Genomic DNA, 18,180 nt, shown 5'->3' on the forward strand with positions numbered 1-18,180 from the left:
ATTTTTGTCTTCAATTAGGCTTAAGAATAAGGTTCTCATCTTTAATTAGTCACGCTCTCATCTCATTTATAGGAATCTTTGGGTATTTGTGCACAGATTTCAGTAATCTACCAGGAATTTGTGATCTTACTATCGGAATGGTGAGAACAAGAAAAAATATATTATATCCGTTGGTTTATAGGCTTATATATCTACCTCTAATTTTACCAATTTTAACTACAACTATGGAGAGGGTTTTCTTTGCAATGAAGATTGTGAAAACTCGATTGCGCAATAAATTGGTGATCAATTCTTAGCTGATTGCTTGGTAACGTACATTGAGAAAGATATTTTTGATTGTATAGATAATGAAACTATGATTCATTATTTTCAAAATATGAAAACTCGTAGATGTCAATTATGATTTTGTTCTTGTTAATGTTTTTGTATTAGTTGTTTATGTAAAAGACTTTAACTAGTTATGATATTTAACTTGTGTTATTATATAATAATGATTGAATTCAAAATTTGATTTACAAGATTTTATTTGCCCCTTTGTGTACGACTGGTTCCAGTGCTCAAGTGTGCGCCCTGCCTCTACTTACCCTTCCACTAACTCCACCAAGACTTTGCATACCCCCATTTCTTAGTGGCGCTAACATATAAGATTTTTATAAAAGAATCGACTTTATCATATATTAAACTATATTTATAGATATATATTGATTTTAGATTTACATTTTACATGATTTGTTATGTTTTATTTCTTTCCTAGTTTGGATATTTAGAATAATAATTAAGATATAGTAAAACTGCTTATTTTAGTTTTTAATGAAATAGTGACATCATGTAGGATTTTATCACTTTTGCCACATCAGAATTTTATTTTATTTTATTTTATTTTATTTTTTGGAAAAAAGCGGTTTGTTTTGTGTTTAGGATTTAGGGTTTAGGTTTTTGAATTTTGGGTATAGTTTTTATAATATAATCATAAAATTGACATTGGTGATTTATAATTTGAAGGATATATAATTGGATATATATATATATATATATATATATATATATATATAATTGGATAAAATTTGACGTAGTGTCACCATTTCATATAATCCTTCCTCGCTTATCAAATATTATATTATTCACCATCGTTGTTATATATATATATATATATATATAATCCTTCCTCGCTTATTAAATATTATAATTATTTAATAAAAATTTAAATATTATTAATAAAATAATTAAGTAATATATTTTAAAACATTATATTACAAAATAAATATTTAAAATAATTAAAATATATAAATAATAATGCATTATTATATTATTTTAAAAAAATAATTAATTTGTGATAATAAAAATTAAAATTTTAAAAAAATTATAAAAATTATAAAAAAATTATAAAAATTATTTAAAAGAGTGTTCTCATCACTTTTTAATCTAAAAAAAATTAAAAAAAAAAAATTGATGGACCTACCAAATGCTCAACGGACATTAAACCTGAGGGTTTAATGACCATATATATTCAATGAACTTGGAACTTTCATTTAGCTACCATTAAAGTTTCCCTTAGGATACACGTTTAATATTTATATATGTTCTCAGCCACATACATGCATAATATATATATATATATATATATATATATATATTAGGTTGAGTACTTTAAGAATGTCCGCAGATTTTAATTCAAAAGTTGACTCGTATAAATGAATAATTATTACGTGCATATAAATAGTATACAATAAAAAGTGGGATGTATAGTATTTTTATAGCAACTATTTAATTTTCTTTATACAGTAACTAAATAAGTACAAAATATAAAAATAAAAACACACCTATTATAAGACTGTTATCGGGACGTTTTCGGTATATACACATGGAAACTAAGACAAAAGTATCAAATCACTGACACTTGTTTACACAGGTAGAAGACAGTACCAAAGCCAGCAATAACTTAAAAAACAACCACCCTCTTCCATTTGGATATATCAACGTAATAACCTAAACGTTAACTATTAAGACCCAACCAAAAAAAAACAAAATAAAAAACCCTTATCACACTTCCTCAATTAAACAATGCTTCATTGTGACACGCCCATGCCTTTACGTGTATGCCATCCCAGCCATCACCATACCTCACCCTTCATCTCATTACACCATCACAACAAAAACAGTTCACCTACATCAATACCTTCAAACTTCAATCTCCATTATAAGTACTTCTTCATCCAGAAAAAAACACAAATCCTCAAAACCTCCATCTTTTCCAACTCTAAAAAAAGAAATTGATGGTTGCTGTTGTTGTTCTTAGTGTAACAGTTTTAATTGTTATTTTTGTTAGCATGGTTGGAGAAATTCAGTGTCAGTCTAATGATTGCACGTCGGTTATTGTTAGTCTCTCGCCGTGCCTGAATTATATAGATGGGCAGTCGGACACTCCAACGGTGCCGTGCTGTACTCAGTTGGCGTCGGTGGTGAAGTCGAATCCGGAATGTTTGTGTGAAGTGCTGGATGGAGGAGGTGCTTCTGTAGGGATCAATATTAATACAACTAGAGCTTTGGAATTGCCTGCAGCTTGCAATGTTACTACTCCACCAGTTAGCGAGTGCAACAGTATGTTCATCTCTTTTATTTGTTTATATAGTTTCTTTTTTTTTCCATTATTTTTATGGTATGATCTTTTTAATATTTTTATTAAGTGAAAAAAAAAGATTGTTACTTAACTTTAATGAGGAATTTTATGATAACTGATGTGATCAAAGATAATTGATGATTTGAGTAGATTATTGTTTGCTGGAGGGATTCAAATTTGAACTATATTTATTGTTGTTTGTTTTGAATTATATTTGTGAAAATTAATTAGTGTGATTGAGTTATATTTGTGTGAATTTAGATTGGACAAAAATAATCAATAATTGCTTTTCTTATATTTAGATATAAATACTAACAATAATTCAAATGTTATGAGTTAATGGTGGTTTTTATTTTCATGCTTATAATGGATTTTTTATAATTAAAATGACAAAGTTATATATTTCTCATGTTTATTGTGTTGGGTGATAGGAACTGCTGGTGGACCGGTTACTCCTCCTACAGGTATGTATATATAGTATGAGCTGCTTATATATCATACATGTTAAAAAAATAAAAATAAAATAAAATAAAATTATATATATATATATATATATTAAAGAGATATTTTAATTTTTTTAACAAATATATTTTTTATCTTTCAATGTTAATTTAAAAACTAAGAAATATGAACAAATATGAGATTTATCAAATTTTTATATTTATACAGATGTATTTTTTTTTTTTGAATAAAATATACAGATGTATTTGCTATATTTTATGTAGGTTTATTAAAAAAGTATATCAAGTTAGAAAGAGTTGATTCCACAATCTCTTAGCCGACAACAAAATGAAGTATTATTATTTTAATGTAAAAAATGGTAAAAGAGCGTATCAATATAAATAAAAATAAAATTTTGTAACTCAAAATAATTTAGAGATGATCATTATGACTATTAATTTATTATCTATGAAAAGGATAAGAATGAATGAGTTGATACAGGTGGTGGACCAAGTGGTGCAGTTTATGCTGCTCAGATGACCGTTTCTTTTGCTCTATGCCTTCTTGTTGCGGCATCTATCTTGCTTCCCCACAACTCTTATTTTGAGGCTTGACAGAACATTAATATATGTGTGTGTATCTGTGTTTGTAACTTTGTATGTCCGGTTGTCATGTAGTGTCTGTCCTAATTAAGCATTTGTGCTTGAAAACATGTAAAATTTTTATGGTTGTGGTCCTTCATATCACTTTTCTTTATGCTTGTAAAAGGAATATATATAGTTTGTTGTCATCTGGAAGAAGAAAGTATTGTCAGGAACATGTATAAAAGTAGAGTTACTTTTCCGATATAAATGGTGAAAATAAGAATGATATGTGACAACTTATGAAAACCCAAAATTAACTCTTGAAAGAGAAGATCAGAAGAAGGATTTGAGGTTTCTACATCGTAAAATCCTTCTTCTAAAATTCTTTTTTTATTAAAAAAATGTCACTATTTTCTAATGGTTATAGATCTAAAAATGAATATAAAGTAATGTGGAACGGCCACTCATTCAATCCAAAAATGCATTTTAAAATTATTATGTGTCAATCGGGTGAATGTCAAGCTAATAAATTATACTAAAGCCAAAGCCACTTGATTCAAGTGGTTAGCGACATCAAAATAAAATGTCTCGTATGACATGCAGAGTGGTGAGAGTTTGAATTTTCGTTGAAAAAATAAACTCATGAGTAATATCGCAACCAACTCATGTTCCATAGAGACAGGTGTTTGTCGCTCTTTTAAAAAAAAATTTAAAATAAAAATAAATTATACTAAAATTTATCATTGTATCTATTTAATTCAATTATTTATATTTTTACTTTCAATTTAACACATTTTATATAATTTTTTTATCACTTGTAATATAGAAATACGTATTAACCCACATTCTATATTAAAATTTCAATAATAATATGACTAAAAGTTAATTTAGTAAAAAAACCCTTAAACCCACTAGAGTTAGATATAAAACCCCATTGGGATCAACAATTTAAATCTGTCTTAAACTGGGTTGAAGGGTTATTGCCGAGTATATAATATATATATTTATTGAGACTAAGACAATAATATTAAATCACTGACACCTGTTTAAGCAAGAAGAAAACAATACCGACCAAAGCCGGCAATAACATAGTAATAACCCCAAACGTTAACTCTTCAGACCCAAAAAGAAAACAAAAAAAAAACATATTTCTAGTCCTTATCACACTTCCTCAATCAAACAATGCTTCATTGTGACATAACAAAATAAAATAAAACAAAACAAAACAAAACCAAAAAAAACCACAAAACCTCTCTCTCTTCCAACTCGAAAAAAAAAAAATGGTTGTTGCTGTTGTTCTTAGGGTAACAGTTTTGGTTGTTATTTTTGGTAATACTGTGGGAGAAATACAGTGTGAATCTAATGATTTCATGTCAGTTATTGCAAGCCTTTCACAGTGCCTGAATTATTTAAACGGGCAATCAGACACTCCGACGTTGCCGTGTTGTACTCAGATTGCGGCGGTGGTGAAGTTGAATCCGGAATGTTTGTGTGAAGTGCTGCAAAATGGAGGAGGTGCTTCTGCGGAGATCAATAAGAATACAACAAGAGCTTTGGAATTGCCTGCAGTTTGCAATGTTACTACTGCACCAGCTAGTGAGTGTAATGGTATGTTCATCTCTTTTATTTGATTATCTACTCTTTTTTTTTTTTAATTATCTTTTGATTATATTTTTTGAGTTAAAAAAAAAATTGTTAATTTTGAGCCAGGAATTTTATGATAACTGATGTGATCAGATAAGTGATGATTTGAGTGAATTAATGTTCATTGGAGGCATTCAAATAAACTTCTTTATTATTATTATTATTATTATTATTATTATTATTATTATTATTATTATTATTTTCACAAATGCTCCAAACGTAAATGTCAGAGGATGCATAGATAAAAAATTGATCATTCGGTCATGTGTTCTCACCAATGATACAGGAATTGGATTGCAAACCCTCTCCCACATGAATGATCTCTTTTTGAACCTTTGTACGTGCACAAAGAACCCCTAACCTTTATATATAAGAATGAAGAGTCTTAACTATTTGGCTAGCTCAACATTGGTTCAAATGAATTATATCTTTTTGAAGTTATATTATTGGAGCATTATTAATTTTTATTTATTTAAAATATAAAATGATTTTTTTAATCTTGAAATTTATAATTTTTTGTCCAATGTGAAAATTAGTGTTATTAAGTTAGATTTGGGTGAATTATATTGGACAAAATATCAATAATGCTTTATTTTATTTGGATATAAAAACCAGCTATGATTTAAACTTTATCATTTATAGTAGTTTTTTATTTTCATATTTATGATTTTTTTAATTAAAGGGACAAAGTTATATTTTTATTATTATAATTTTGGATTTTAGGGACTGTTCGTAGACCAAGTTGCTCCCCCTACAGGTATGTGTGATGCTGATTATATAACATACACAGTTACAATGTAGCCCTTGAGGTAGAGGGTTTGTAAAAAAAATTATAAAATTATTATTAAAAAATCTACTTAAAAAAAATAGTTTTATCTTTCAATGTTAAATACAAATAAATATATTTAAGAGTTATAAATTTATATTTATAAAGATTTATGTGTTGTTCATTCTAGTAGGTTCATTAAAATAGTAAGTAGAAATTAAAATAAAACTTTAACTCAAAGTAATTTAGAAATTTAATAAAATTACAGTTTTTGAATTATTTCTTTTTGGTTTGTTCACATGATATTAAAAATAATCTATTTGATTTTTCCCCCATATTTTTAATACACACTTCTTTATCTACAGTAGACAAACTGCATGAGAAACAGTTTTGTACTTCAATATAAGTATATGAGGATGAATAGATGATCATTATTATTAAATATTATTTATAAAAAAAGATGTTAACAAATGAGTTGATGCAGGTGGTGGACCAATTGGTGCATTAGATGCAATTGTTATTGCATTTGTTGTTGCTTCGATGATAATTACTTTTCTTATAATTTGCCTTTCTTGTGGCGCTACTTAATTCTTGTGGAACCCGATAACTTTAGACGCATATACAATCAAGAGCGTGCGGCATATGCATAAAGACAGTATTAATAGTCTACCCATGCATTTTTATCCGACTACTATGAAGATTGAGTTATAAATCAACTCTTGCAGTAATGGTAACAAACGTGTTTCACTTGTAATAATATGATCTTTATACATACTATTGAAGTAGATGTATAATCTACTCCGGAGCGTTTCAAAGAATAATTTTAATTTTTTTTTAATATTTAAATTTTTATTTATATTACTTATAATATTAATAATTGAAAAACATTAATTACACCTAATTATTTATGCAATAAATGTTCATAAGATTTTTGAAATCTAAAGTATAAAATAGTTTTTATGGTAAGAGTTGTTTAATTATATTATTTTATTATAATATTGTATCAAAATTCCTCACAAAATTTTAAAAACTCAAATGGGAAGACAGGGAAAATGCCTAATTATTATTATTATAGTAAGCAAAACTTGCAATATGGTCCAAGTGTCATATTAATTGAGTTGGTTGGCCAATAAGGCATTCCAAAGATAACATGCCAATGACCGTTTGCGGGGTAGTGGATAAAGTTATAAACACAAAACTCATAAAATTTTCCAAATAAATCCTGTTTATTTATTTGTTTATTTTGAAATTTAAATTTTTTCTGAACATGTTTAATAAATGTTATTTGATTATATTTTTATATGAAGTTATTAACTTATTAGAAACTGAAAAAAATAAATAATGATAATAAAAATGACATGTGTCAACCCAGCAAATAACGAATACGCATAATATAAATTATGTAAAACTGGAAGTAAAAATTCTTGCAGGACGAAAAGATCATAAGAATGATTGAGGTTTCCGTATCATTTGTGGTTTTATAGATTATATTTAGATTAATTGAAAGTGGTTCCTAATTTAAAATCTAGAACATATGATAATCACTAATTATTGTTTCACAAGTCTGTTCAGTCTTTTGGTATCACTTCGTAATACAAATATAATAGAAATCCATATGGCATTTTCTGGCCAGGTTGAGAATAACCCCAAGTTACAACTTTTATTTTCCTAGTAACATTTACTTATTTAATAAAATAATAAATAATTATGTTTCTAATTTTATTAATATTAATAAACACCAATCTTCAATTTATAAATGCATATATATATATTATCAATCTCATGTATAATCAACAACATGCTCACATGAGACAATGAAAAACTTTCATGCAATCTCACCTAGCCTATATGGGAATTGAATTGCAAACCCACAACCACAGCCGATCTTCGGCACCATTGCATCTCATGCACTTCAAACCTCGGCAATAAATACCCTCTAATATGTTTCACGAGAAAAACAAGTACCACTGAATCAAGAGCCTTTTGGCCAAACATAATTTTTAAAATGTTTAAGCATTTAGATATTACTCTCTCCGTTCCTTTCTATCTGTCACACTCCATTCAATTTTTTTACTTGGAATTAAATATGAGAGAGAAATGTGAAGATATAAATAGGAGATAACTTTGAAAAAATAACTAATTTTTTATAAAATTTTATAAAATAATTATATTTCTTAATATGTGAAATTTGGTTAATTACGACAGATAAAAAAGATATTATTGCACTGCTTTTATAATAGAAACACAAATACTAAGGCCGTGGATAATAAATACTAACATTACTGTTCCATAGCCAAAAGAAATCCGATGGTGAAAAACCAAAAAACAAATAATTCTGAAAATTATCATGGAAGTCATCACTCATCACTGCAACATAACTAGTTACTAATAAGCATTCCTTGCCTCTCCAGGACTTTGGGAAATAATTCACAAGGAAGAACCCTAGCAAGTTAGCTTTGAATCCCCTTGTCAACAAGCATTCCTTGTCTTTTAAGAACCTGGGAGCTAGATATGTTTCCTTAAAATGAAAATTTCAGCAGATTTCAAATGGAAGTGACAGTGATAATATAGATAACAACATGAGAAAACATTTCTAGATTAAATGGCATCCTGTGATTATGGAAACGAGAAAGAACGATAAGATTCACATATAAGAATGGAAGTACCCATCTTATGCTGTCGCAGCAACTCCAGCATCTTTTATAGATTCACGCCATGCGTATTCCCTTGCCCCATCCTTATCCACAATCTTGATCACAAAGTTGGGAGGAGCGACGACCAGCCTGGATCGGATTTCCATTATGCATTTGTCTGCCAGATCAACAGCTTCTTCTACTGTCATTCCCTGGTGATAATGTCGGTCCATCATTGATAGGCAGAAATAAGACCCATAGCCAAATGCACCCTTGTCAATTTTGTGGAGAGTAGCAATGTAGTCAATGAAGTACAGAGACGGACCAATATCCTTGTCATAGCCAGCCATTAGGATGTTCACAAAATACGGATTCTGGATTATGACAAATAAGATAAGTTATTCACAGGTGAAATACATAAATAAAATGGTTCAATGTTAATTAAAAAAGGCATAAAACAATCAACACTAAATGTTCTAAACTTAATGCCGCCAAAAAGAGCTCTTCTTTGACCAAATCCTTGATATATTACGACAACAAGGAGTTTTTCAGTCACTCATAAATTTTCATCTCTGCAGGGTGACTGCAGGTCATGAATCTCTCTCAAAGATTTCTCTCAGAATTTCTAGGGCATTGTCTGCAACACAGTACTCCCTTAACCAATCATTTCACCACCACATTGAGGAAATCATCCCTATCTTTCTTGCATCAGTGCATATTAGCAGGTTTAGGCATAGACTTAAAAGTCCATACAGACTGATTGTATATATCACTACAGTTATATCACGCACCATTACACAATGCTACAGGAATATTGGAGATTCTTATCCAGTATCAAGAACTTATCCATCCTCGAGGAAAAAAAAAGAACGCCCCGGAAGGAAGCAAGCATCATAAGCCCATGATTACTGTATTTCTTTTTGTTGCTATAACGTAACTCAATCAAATATGCTCCTTTGGGAATAATTCTTAATGCCAATGTTCAATTATTTTTCCTGTTGAAATGAAAGCATATCAATGTACTTCAGCAACATAATTTATGGCTTGACATTCTATCACACCCTTCCATTTCTAATGCTGAATCAGAAGCCTTTTCAATTTTGCCCACCCTAAAATCATCTAACAGCACAATTACCTTCCTTTAACTAACTTAATTGAGCAACTTGCAAACATGGAACAAATTATAATGAATCTGGGTTCTATATTGCAAGTTCGAGAACATAAGAATGCTAAATTGATTAGAGAAAGCTAAATTGGTAAGAGAATTTTGACAGATCATGCAAACTAGTGGCAGTAACTTGCTTGTCAAGCAGGTTCTTTGAAAGTCATGAAGACATACTTGGCTGACAAGCAACATTCACACTAGGAATTTGTCAAGTGACCCATATGATATGACATCAGTATCACAACCAAACAGTGAGTCTTGATGATTGCGATTTTTACTGCCCAAAAAGAAAAGAAAAGGAAGCAGAACACATGCACACAAGAAAAATGCAAAATAAATGATATTGAAATTTACAGCAGTAAAGAGAAAGAAATAGAGCCAAGAAGAAACCAGGATGTGAAAGAGATGAAGGCTGCGCTAATGCATGTGAATGACAGGAATCATAAATATTTTTGGTTTATAGGTGCTGCTAGAACATAAAAAGAGGTGGATTATAAACTGAGCAAGTCAGATAGACAATAACATGGTTAACAGAAGGTGGTTTGATTTAAAGTAAATGGAGAATATGGGATAAAATCAATAATACAAGATTGACTAGCAAATTAGTAATAGATTGGTAGATCTTTGCTTGGACTAAGTTAAAATACACAATGATTTGACTAGATCACAATGTATACCTCCAAAAAAACCTATTCCTCTGCGCCATGATAATTGATTAACTCAATTGGGTCTAATGATAAATTTGACCTTTTATCCATTTTAATTTGTTTGATAGAATCATATCCAAGTCAACCGATCCATTCCTAGAATTTCCTCTCTCATATGTTGAAAGTGCACAATTTATTCCCGTCACCTTAAAGGGGAAATGAGTTATGTCAACAGGGGCAAAACTACTTATTCACTTAAATTCAACTACCATAGGTACACACACTAACGAAAAATGCATGCATTTCAAAAAGGCCACAAATTTCGGAAACAAGCCCCTAAAAAAGAATTGCCCATTTATGTAGTCAGAAGTTGCTCCCCAAGTTTAAAGCAGTGTAATTAAAAACAGTAGGCATCCTCAAGGTGATGAGAATGTAGATTGCTTGAGGCACTAGACATCACCCTAAGCGCTTGCCTAAGTAACATGAATCGCCATTAAAAAAATATACATAATATATATATACATAGAAAACAACATTGAAACAGCAGAAGATTGAACTTAAATTTATATAATAATCATCTACTAAAATATTGAAGGCCCAAAATAAAAACGCAAACATAAAACCATAAAAGACAATCAAAACTTTCAAGTTTAGTATGCAAGACTTAATTTAGAATCTTAATTCTAGTCTAATCATCAAACAAACTCTATTAGGCCATGTTCCTCATCAACTTGGCTATCGTTTCCTTTATCACTAGAATTGTAATCCTCAATTTCTTCATCTTGTTCATATGAATCAAAATAGAACTCCTTCCTGATTAAGCTTCCTTCTCTTTCAAATGAAATCTCCCAAGCTTTCCTTTAGTTTACTTAATGAAGTTTCCCCTTTTCTTATAATACCTTTTTCTTTGTTTTGTTTAGCAGGTAATGTTATTCTCTACTAAAAAGTCTTTATATTCTTCTTGCTCTCTTAATTTTGTTTTGAAAAAAAATAAAAAAACCTCTCCTCTTAATTATTACACTTTCCAAGTATCATTATTTATATTTCCTTAATAAATATATTCTCTCATAAAAAGACTCTTTATATTCGTCTTGTTGTCTTAATTTTGTTTTGAAAAAAATAAAAACATCTCTCCTCTTAATTATTACACTTTCCAAGTATAATTATTTATATTTCCTTTATTAACATATATTTCTTACTCTGTAATATAATTTCCTAAGAATTTCCTAAGAAGCATTTAAAATTTGTGGGGAAAAAAAAAAGAAAACTAATAAAGACAAGGTTTTTTTTGCCTTGCATTTGGGTTGAGGCATTCGCTAGGCAACTCTTCTTTGATGGCGCCTCACCAAGAGTATTATGAGGCACTATAGCTTCGCCTCACCTCACCTCGCCTCGGCTCGGCTAGGCACCCAGGCAAGCGCTTTTTGTGCTTTTAATAACAATGATTTAAAGGAGATGCTTACCCAAAAGGACATCTCAAGAAATATATATTACTCCATTAACAATGATTAGGTGCCACTATGTGCTACAATCAAACCATCAAAAGTACCCTTTGTGCAGTTGGAAGGAAGCATGAATTACAAATGGGCAAAGAATTGTAGAACCAAGCACATAGAAACAAAAGATTGCACCATTTGCAACATTAGAAGTGCCTAACATTGGAAGGAAACGACACTTGCAGGATACACATACATCATAGTTATGAATATTTTAGTTGTCACCCAAAATATAAACTAGAATCCATATATGGTGTACTAGTGGCTTTTCGTACATATCAAGCCCTTGATGACTTTTGGATGAAGTATATGCACTTACATGAGCATCCTCTACTTTCACACTCATTCCACAATAGAAAAAAAAAAAGAATCATCTTGATCTTTTATTATATCGATTTCTTCAAACAAACTGTTATGCACTCAAATATTGCTGCGTAACTACGCCGTTCTTAAAATGAAAACAATAGTAAATATCATCTTAATCCACCGAAACACACAATCATCTTTAGCCTTGTTGATAGATTTGTTTGTTTAACACCTCTGATTTTGCTAGTGTCCATTGATCTCAATCAGTGGTGATGTCCGTATAGGCAAGGCTAAGATGATTGGACCAGAGTAAAGCAAAGTCTTAAGTAAATAGGAAAGAGATATTTGAGACCCATATGTAAATCTATGCGGAAGATGGTGGTGAAGAATGACATGTGAACCCACTTCATAGATATACATACATATATAAAAGCACCTCCACCTTACATGGTTGCTAAATAAGGATATGAATATCTCACAAACCAAATCATCAAACTGTCTCCAGAGATTCGTTTTCAAGCTCCTTGCGCTGCATTAGACTTAAGAAAATCTGTTTCTGGTCACTACTAGCCTTCCTATCACCTAACAGGAAATTCAGTCATAACATTTTTGCTGGTTATCAATCCAGTACTTTATCCAAAGATCTCACTTAAACATCCTCCCACAACATCAAACTACAGAAATGATGTTTCAATCAGTACTTACGTATTTGCATATTGTCATCATAAAAACAAACCTATTCATTACTATGCTTTAAACTTAATACTTTAAGGGCAAGTTCAGTAGAAACGCTTTAATGTAAGCTGGGAAAACATTCTTATCAACTTGATTATCCACTTGCATAAAAAATAGGATGATTAAATATATTAGATGGCTAAAAGAACAAATAACTTAATAACCAGTTCAATTCCAAACCAAACAAAAGAAAAATCAATCTTTAACATGGATAAATGATGTATTATTAGTAGTTACAATCTTTTAAACTGGAAATTATAAATCATTGGTAACCTAAAACTTTTCATGAAATAATTCACTGACAACATAAAGTGGACTGATTGAATAGAATGAAACAACCCATAGCAAACTGTGGAAACAGGTCTATGTAAACTGTTGCTTCTCTGTGATTTTCATCAACTAAAACAATTAATAGACAACCTAGTTTCAACTGAATACATGAAGAACATTCCAATGCCTCCCTAATTCCAATAGAAAAAATATCATTCTTCCAAAGCAAAAATAAATAAATAAGTAAATAAATAAACAACAACATCAACTACCGCTGCTGCTACTGCTACTACTATTATCTCATACATGATCTATATATGACCATTTCTTTCCTAAAATTGAATGATCCCCAGCATATCAAGAATTGTATGACAACTATCTAAGCTAAAAGCCTAGCTCCAAGTCATCCAAAGCAGAGATCAAGTCTAATCACAGCAAGCAAATACACAACCTGATTCATCCTATGGCATTGACAATTAGGCATACAAATGTCAACTAAACTGCAACAAACCCCTAAAACAAAAATCCATAACACACCACACAATTCGTGAGAATGGATCAGCAACAAAGCCCTAACCCTAAACTCAGGTAAAGTCACGGCACAAAAGAGGAAAAGACAAACCAACAACCACTGACCTTGCGGAGGGCGGTGGCGAGCTCGCCACGGGTGAAATTAGCAGCGGCGGCAGTCGTGAGCGGAATACCATTGCGGAACTGGTAGAGATGCACATTCTTCTGGATGTACTCCGTGAACTGCACCCTGCGATGAGAGATCAAGCGAATCCAAGTAAAATACAAGCAGAGAAATCGAGGGATATAGGTCAGAGACGAAGAAAACAAACCGATCACCGCCTTCACCGGAGGCGCCGAGGAGCTTGTGAGAATCGAGCACCATGACCTTGTCCTCGTTGGACTTGTGCACAAGGATGCTGTTGACGGCCGAGGTATCCGCCACGATGAGAGCGAAGCCATCGCCGACGAGGCCGAAGACGCACTCCATCTCTGCTGCAAAGAAGAAGAAGAAGAAGAAGAAGAGAGAGACGATGAGAAGGCGAAGGATTGCTCGGAGAGTGGAATTTAAAGCAAGGCCTGTTATGCTTGTTCGGCAAGACAGCAAATGGTTTCGTCTTTTGGGCTTTCTTTTAAATTTGGGCCGAGCCCAAACTTCGGATTTGGGCTGATTCCAGATTCATTAGCTAAGCCCAGGTCGACGTTGAGCTCCATTTATTGAAAAAAAAAAATTGGACTCGGATAACACGAGCTTAGGTAGGTATTATTATTAGATTATTTTTTTTTTTATGAAAACAACAAGCGATGTTAATCTGAGACAGAAAAATACAAAGACGCATCAATTATAATTTGAAGATCTATTGGGGATATATCTTTTTTACTATGCAACTATGGATGGGAAGAAAAGTACTCCTCATACTGATCTTTTACAAAGGATTTGCGCATTACAAGTTGAGGGGTTCAAATTCAAAACCCCTCAATTGAAAAGCTTATATTATCGGGGTATGTCCTCTTTTGGTAGATCTATCACTTTTGCCACACTTAATTTTTATATGTAAACACATAGATTTTCTCTTAAAAGTGAGTAATTATTTTTTTTTTAGTTTTCTAAATTAAATAGTGATTTTGGTTTGTACATTATACAAATTCACAGCCTCAGGATTTGACAGTGAACTTAAGTCCTTGATTTTACTTTTGAGACTATGAACATAACTTTTTTTTTAGGAGAAGGAGCTCATAGAGCTATTTTATTAATAAAAATAAAAGGTCTACAAGAGTCTTAAGGATACAAACCGAAATAAAACAACAAATAAGAGCAGAAAACAAAGAACCAATACAACAAAAAAGGACAACTAAGAAATTAAAATTGGAACCCTGCACAAGTGAAGCACTTCATTATCCATTTTGGGAGATCCCTACCCTGATGATAAAGAGTAATAGTATGAAGATTTCTACCATGCACTGCCAACTTGTTGGCCGGACTAATCCATTCAAAGGGAACTTGGTGAATACGAGGATTGCCAACACTGGTAAGCAATTGATTGATAGGCCCATTGATTGATGGTCCGAGCAGAGATATCAGCAATTAGATGATGGCCATGGAGCGCTTGATAAACCTCTCGATTGGATGTGAAGATATGATGAAGGTGCATCTGAGCTCTTGATACTTCGTGAAGGATAACTTGAAAACTTTGAAGCTCGATCATAGTAGCAGAGTTACCAAATATGGGTCCACAACCTGAAGACATAATGACCTTATTATGATTAGTAATGAAGTAACCTAAGCCACTTACCTCATTACTAGACGTATAAGCAGCCGAGGTGAAAAGAAAGGGACCATCCGCATTTGAGAAGTTATTAAGTAAGAGCTTCCAACCAACAAGCGAAGTAGTAGCTGTAGAATAACTTTTGACATGTGCAATAGCTCTTGCAGTGATGCCAGAAAATTGGGAGCAACATGTTTGAAAATAATATCACACATGTGCTTCCAAATATACCAAGTGACAGCATCAATTATAGATTTGTGAAACAATGTATATTGACTGCAGGTAATCCAAGAACCCCCAAGGAAACAATCAGGGAAGACAAAATTGTGGCCAACCAAAATGCTAACATCATGCCATATAGATTGAGCTTAAGGACAATGAATCAGAAGATGATCAGTGTGCTCATAATCCAAACCATAATGAGCACAAAAATTACGGGGACCTGAGTTGATTCTATGAAGATAATCATATGTTGCTAGTTTACCATTCAAACAAATCCAAATGAAGTATTGAACACAAGGAGCCACAAAAAGGTTCCAAATTTTCCTCCACCCATCCTAGGAGTTGAAATCATGATTAGTATACCTTAGAAGAGATCTTATTATTGCAAGACTTGGGAGTCTAAAACCAATTACAAGGAGCATTAACATCAATTAATGTGGCAAAGTTTATCCTTAAAACAATCCAAATTGTTGTCAAATAAATTATAAAGCTTTTGAAAGTCCCAAGAGCCTTGCAAAATAAAACCTGAAACTTGAACAATTTCCAAATCCAAGGTCGTATTACAGAAAAGTGGGATTAAAGGCAAGAGGGATATTATCACACCAAGGATCATAAAGGAAAGAAACTAAATTAGGATTCACAGAATTCAATGAGCAATAAGGCTTCAAACGATTGGCTGTGTAACATAGACCTCTAAAAAACCAAGAATAACCTGAAGGGATAGAGTCCTTCCAAAAATTAAATTTACCATACTTAGACACAAGAATATTAACCCAAATAGCATCACAATCATTCAAAAACTTGAAAACATTATTAGCCATCAGGGAAATTGTAGCAAGAAAGAGATTTCGAATACCAAGACCCCCCTCAGGCTTGGGAAGAGTTAGATTGGCCCAAGCAACATCGTGGATGCCCTTTCCATTGCCACCTTTGTACCAGAGAAAATCCCTAACAATTTTATCAATTTCCTTGAGGACAGTGTCAGGGAATAGGGATAGTGTAAGCAGAGGAATAGTATGTTGGAATGGAAAGAATAGATGAGTTAATGAGAATGATTTTAGCTGATTGGGAAAGTTTGGAGTGCTTCCAATTGGAACAAAGTCTACGGATTCTGTCAATCATAGGATTAAAAGACATCATCGCAATCTTTTTAAGTGAGATGAACACTCCCAAATAGGTAAAAGGAAAAGAAGCATGAGTAAAATTAAGGATGGAGCATATGATTTTCCTAACCCTCTTATTAAAACAGGACAAGAAATAGACTGCCGATTTGAGAATGTTGGAGTGTTGACTAGTAAGACGACCATAAATTAATAGCAAGACAAAGCTTGATGTTTCTAGCCGGTTTTCTGGTAGCATGGGAAATAAGAACAAGATCGTCAGCATACATCAAGTGATTAAAATTAACATTTAAACTAGAATCAAAACCAGGAATCCAGTTTCTATGAAGGGCAAAGTTAAGCATAGAAGTGAGATTTTGAGAAACCAATATGAAAAGGTAAGAAGAAATGGGATCCCCTTATTGAATGTCACGAGAGAAAGTAAACCAAGGACTAGGTTCACCATTGATGAGAAGGGAGAAAGGAGTAGCAGAAAGGCAGGTTTTGATCCAGGAAACCCAAATTGGAGGGAAGTTCATCTTTGTTAAGGTGGTAAGAATTGCAGCCCAGCTAATAGAATCATATGCTTTTTCTATGTCTATTTTGACAATCATCCTAGGGGGGTGGGTAAAATCTTTCTCAATAGTATGGGCGATCTCTTGAAGGGCAATAATGTTATCAAAAGGACTACGGCCAGCCATGAACCCAGCTTTCTCTCTACCAATAAGCTTTGGGAAAACAAACTTGAGCCGGTTAGCCATAAACTTAGATAAAATTTTAAAGCACACATTACAGAGAGAGATAGGTCTAAAATCAGAAACCAAGACAGGGTTATCCCTCTTGGGAATAAGGGTAATAAATGTACAACCCAAAGAAGCAGGAAGGGAACTGTTTAGGAAAAACTTACTAATGGCAGTATGAAGATGGTCACCAATATCATTCCAAAAAAATTGATAAAATTCCATATTAAAACCATTGGGACCGGGACTCTTACCAGAGGGGAGCTCCATGACAATACGATAAATTTCTTCCTTAGTGACTTCCCAGGTAAGCATTCCTCCGTCTGGAATCGATAGACGGGGTAAGTCATCCGGTAAAGTAGAAAGGATATCAAAGAAAGAATCAGAATAAGTAGTGGACCACAACATAGAATAATAATTCAAAAAGGCATCGCTAATAGATTTTTGATCAATAGAGATATTACCATTAATATCAGAGATTTAAGAAATATGATTCTGGTGCTTACGGATACGAGCAGAATTATGAAAAAAGCTTGTA

General features: G+C 32.0%; 4 protein-coding genes across 4 annotated transcripts; 2 read left to right on the forward strand and 2 right to left on the reverse strand.

Annotated features, from left to right (window-relative positions):
• The first annotated feature begins 2,279 nt into the window (after positions 1 to 2,279).
• Positions 2,280 to 3,906, forward strand: LOC120278094 (non-specific lipid transfer protein GPI-anchored 19-like). Its single transcript, XM_039285001.1, has 3 exons — positions 2,280 to 2,598; positions 3,049 to 3,081; positions 3,560 to 3,906. Exons 1-3 carry the CDS (start codon positions 2,328 to 2,330, stop codon positions 3,670 to 3,672), a joined length of 417 nt encoding a protein of 138 aa, XP_039140935.1. The 5' UTR covers positions 2,280 to 2,327; the 3' UTR covers positions 3,673 to 3,906.
• A 1,016-nt stretch (positions 3,907 to 4,922) lies between these two features.
• On the forward strand, positions 4,923 to 6,702 carry LOC120277635 (non-specific lipid transfer protein GPI-anchored 19-like). The gene is made up of 3 exons (XM_039284492.1): positions 4,923 to 5,250; positions 6,010 to 6,043; positions 6,537 to 6,702. Exons 1-3 carry the CDS (start codon positions 4,923 to 4,925, stop codon positions 6,700 to 6,702), a joined length of 528 nt encoding a protein of 175 aa, XP_039140426.1.
• Positions 6,703 to 8,353: 1,651 nt separating this feature from the next.
• Positions 8,354 to 14,373, reverse strand: LOC120278097 (proteasome subunit beta type-2-B-like). Its single transcript, XM_039285005.1, has 3 exons — positions 14,147 to 14,373; positions 13,941 to 14,064; positions 8,354 to 9,059 (listed from the first exon to the last, which is right to left on the reverse strand). The coding sequence occupies exons 1-3, from the start codon at positions 14,302 to 14,304 to the stop codon at positions 8,724 to 8,726; spliced, it is 618 nt and encodes a 205-aa protein (XP_039140939.1). The 5' UTR covers positions 14,305 to 14,373; the 3' UTR covers positions 8,354 to 8,723.
• A 1,989-nt stretch (positions 14,374 to 16,362) lies between these two features.
• Positions 16,363 to 17,663, reverse strand: LOC120277636. The gene is made up of 2 exons (XM_039284493.1): positions 17,366 to 17,663; positions 16,363 to 16,913 (listed from the first exon to the last, which is right to left on the reverse strand). The coding sequence occupies exons 1-2, from the start codon at positions 17,661 to 17,663 to the stop codon at positions 16,363 to 16,365; spliced, it is 849 nt and encodes a 282-aa protein (XP_039140427.1).
• Between the last annotated feature and the right edge of the window lie 517 nt (positions 17,664 to 18,180).

The sequence above is a fragment of the Dioscorea cayenensis genome, chromosome 15, assembly GCF_009730915.1.
Source record: "Dioscorea cayenensis subsp. rotundata cultivar TDr96_F1 chromosome 15, TDr96_F1_v2_PseudoChromosome.rev07_lg8_w22 25.fasta, whole genome shotgun sequence".
Taxonomy (NCBI): Eukaryota; Viridiplantae; Streptophyta; class Magnoliopsida; order Dioscoreales; family Dioscoreaceae; genus Dioscorea; species Dioscorea cayenensis.

Bases quoted from the DNA above. Each gene is read 5' to 3' on its own strand.
- LOC120278094 (XM_039285001.1), top strand. From the start codon at position 2,328: ATGGTTGGAGAAATTCAGTGTCAGTCTAATGATTGCACGTCGGTTATT. The intron at 2,599-3,048 runs GTATGTTCATCT...GTTGGGTGATAG, and splicing joins ACCAGTTAGCGAGTGCAACA to GAACTGCTGGTGGACCGGTT. The intron at 3,082-3,559 runs GTATGTATATAT...GAGTTGATACAG, and splicing joins ACCGGTTACTCCTCCTACAG to GTGGTGGACCAAGTGGTGCA.
- LOC120277635 (XM_039284492.1), top strand. From the start codon at position 4,923: ATGGTTGTTGCTGTTGTTCTTAGGGTAACAGTTTTGGTTGTTATTTTT. The intron at 5,251-6,009 runs GTATGTTCATCT...TTTGGATTTTAG, and splicing joins ACCAGCTAGTGAGTGTAATG to GGACTGTTCGTAGACCAAGT. The intron at 6,044-6,536 runs GTATGTGTGATG...GAGTTGATGCAG, and splicing joins CCAAGTTGCTCCCCCTACAG to GTGGTGGACCAATTGGTGCA.
- LOC120278097 (XM_039285005.1), bottom strand. From the start codon at position 14,304: ATGGAGTGCGTCTTCGGCCTCGTCGGCGATGGCTTCGCTCTCATCGTG. The intron at 14,065-14,146 runs GTTTGTTTTCTT...CTCTCATCGCAG, and splicing joins TCCGGTGAAGGCGGTGATCG to GGTGCAGTTCACGGAGTACA. The intron at 9,060-13,940 runs GTCAGTGGTTGT...GTCATAATCCAG, and splicing joins TCGCCACCGCCCTCCGCAAG to AATCCGTATTTTGTGAACAT.
- LOC120277636 (XM_039284493.1), bottom strand. From the start codon at position 17,663: ATGGCTAACCGGCTCAAGTTTGTTTTCCCAAAGCTTATTGGTAGAGAG. The intron at 16,914-17,365 runs GTGAACCTAGTC...TATGATTGACAG, and splicing joins TTTCTCCCTTCTCATCAATG to AATCCGTAGACTTTGTTCCA.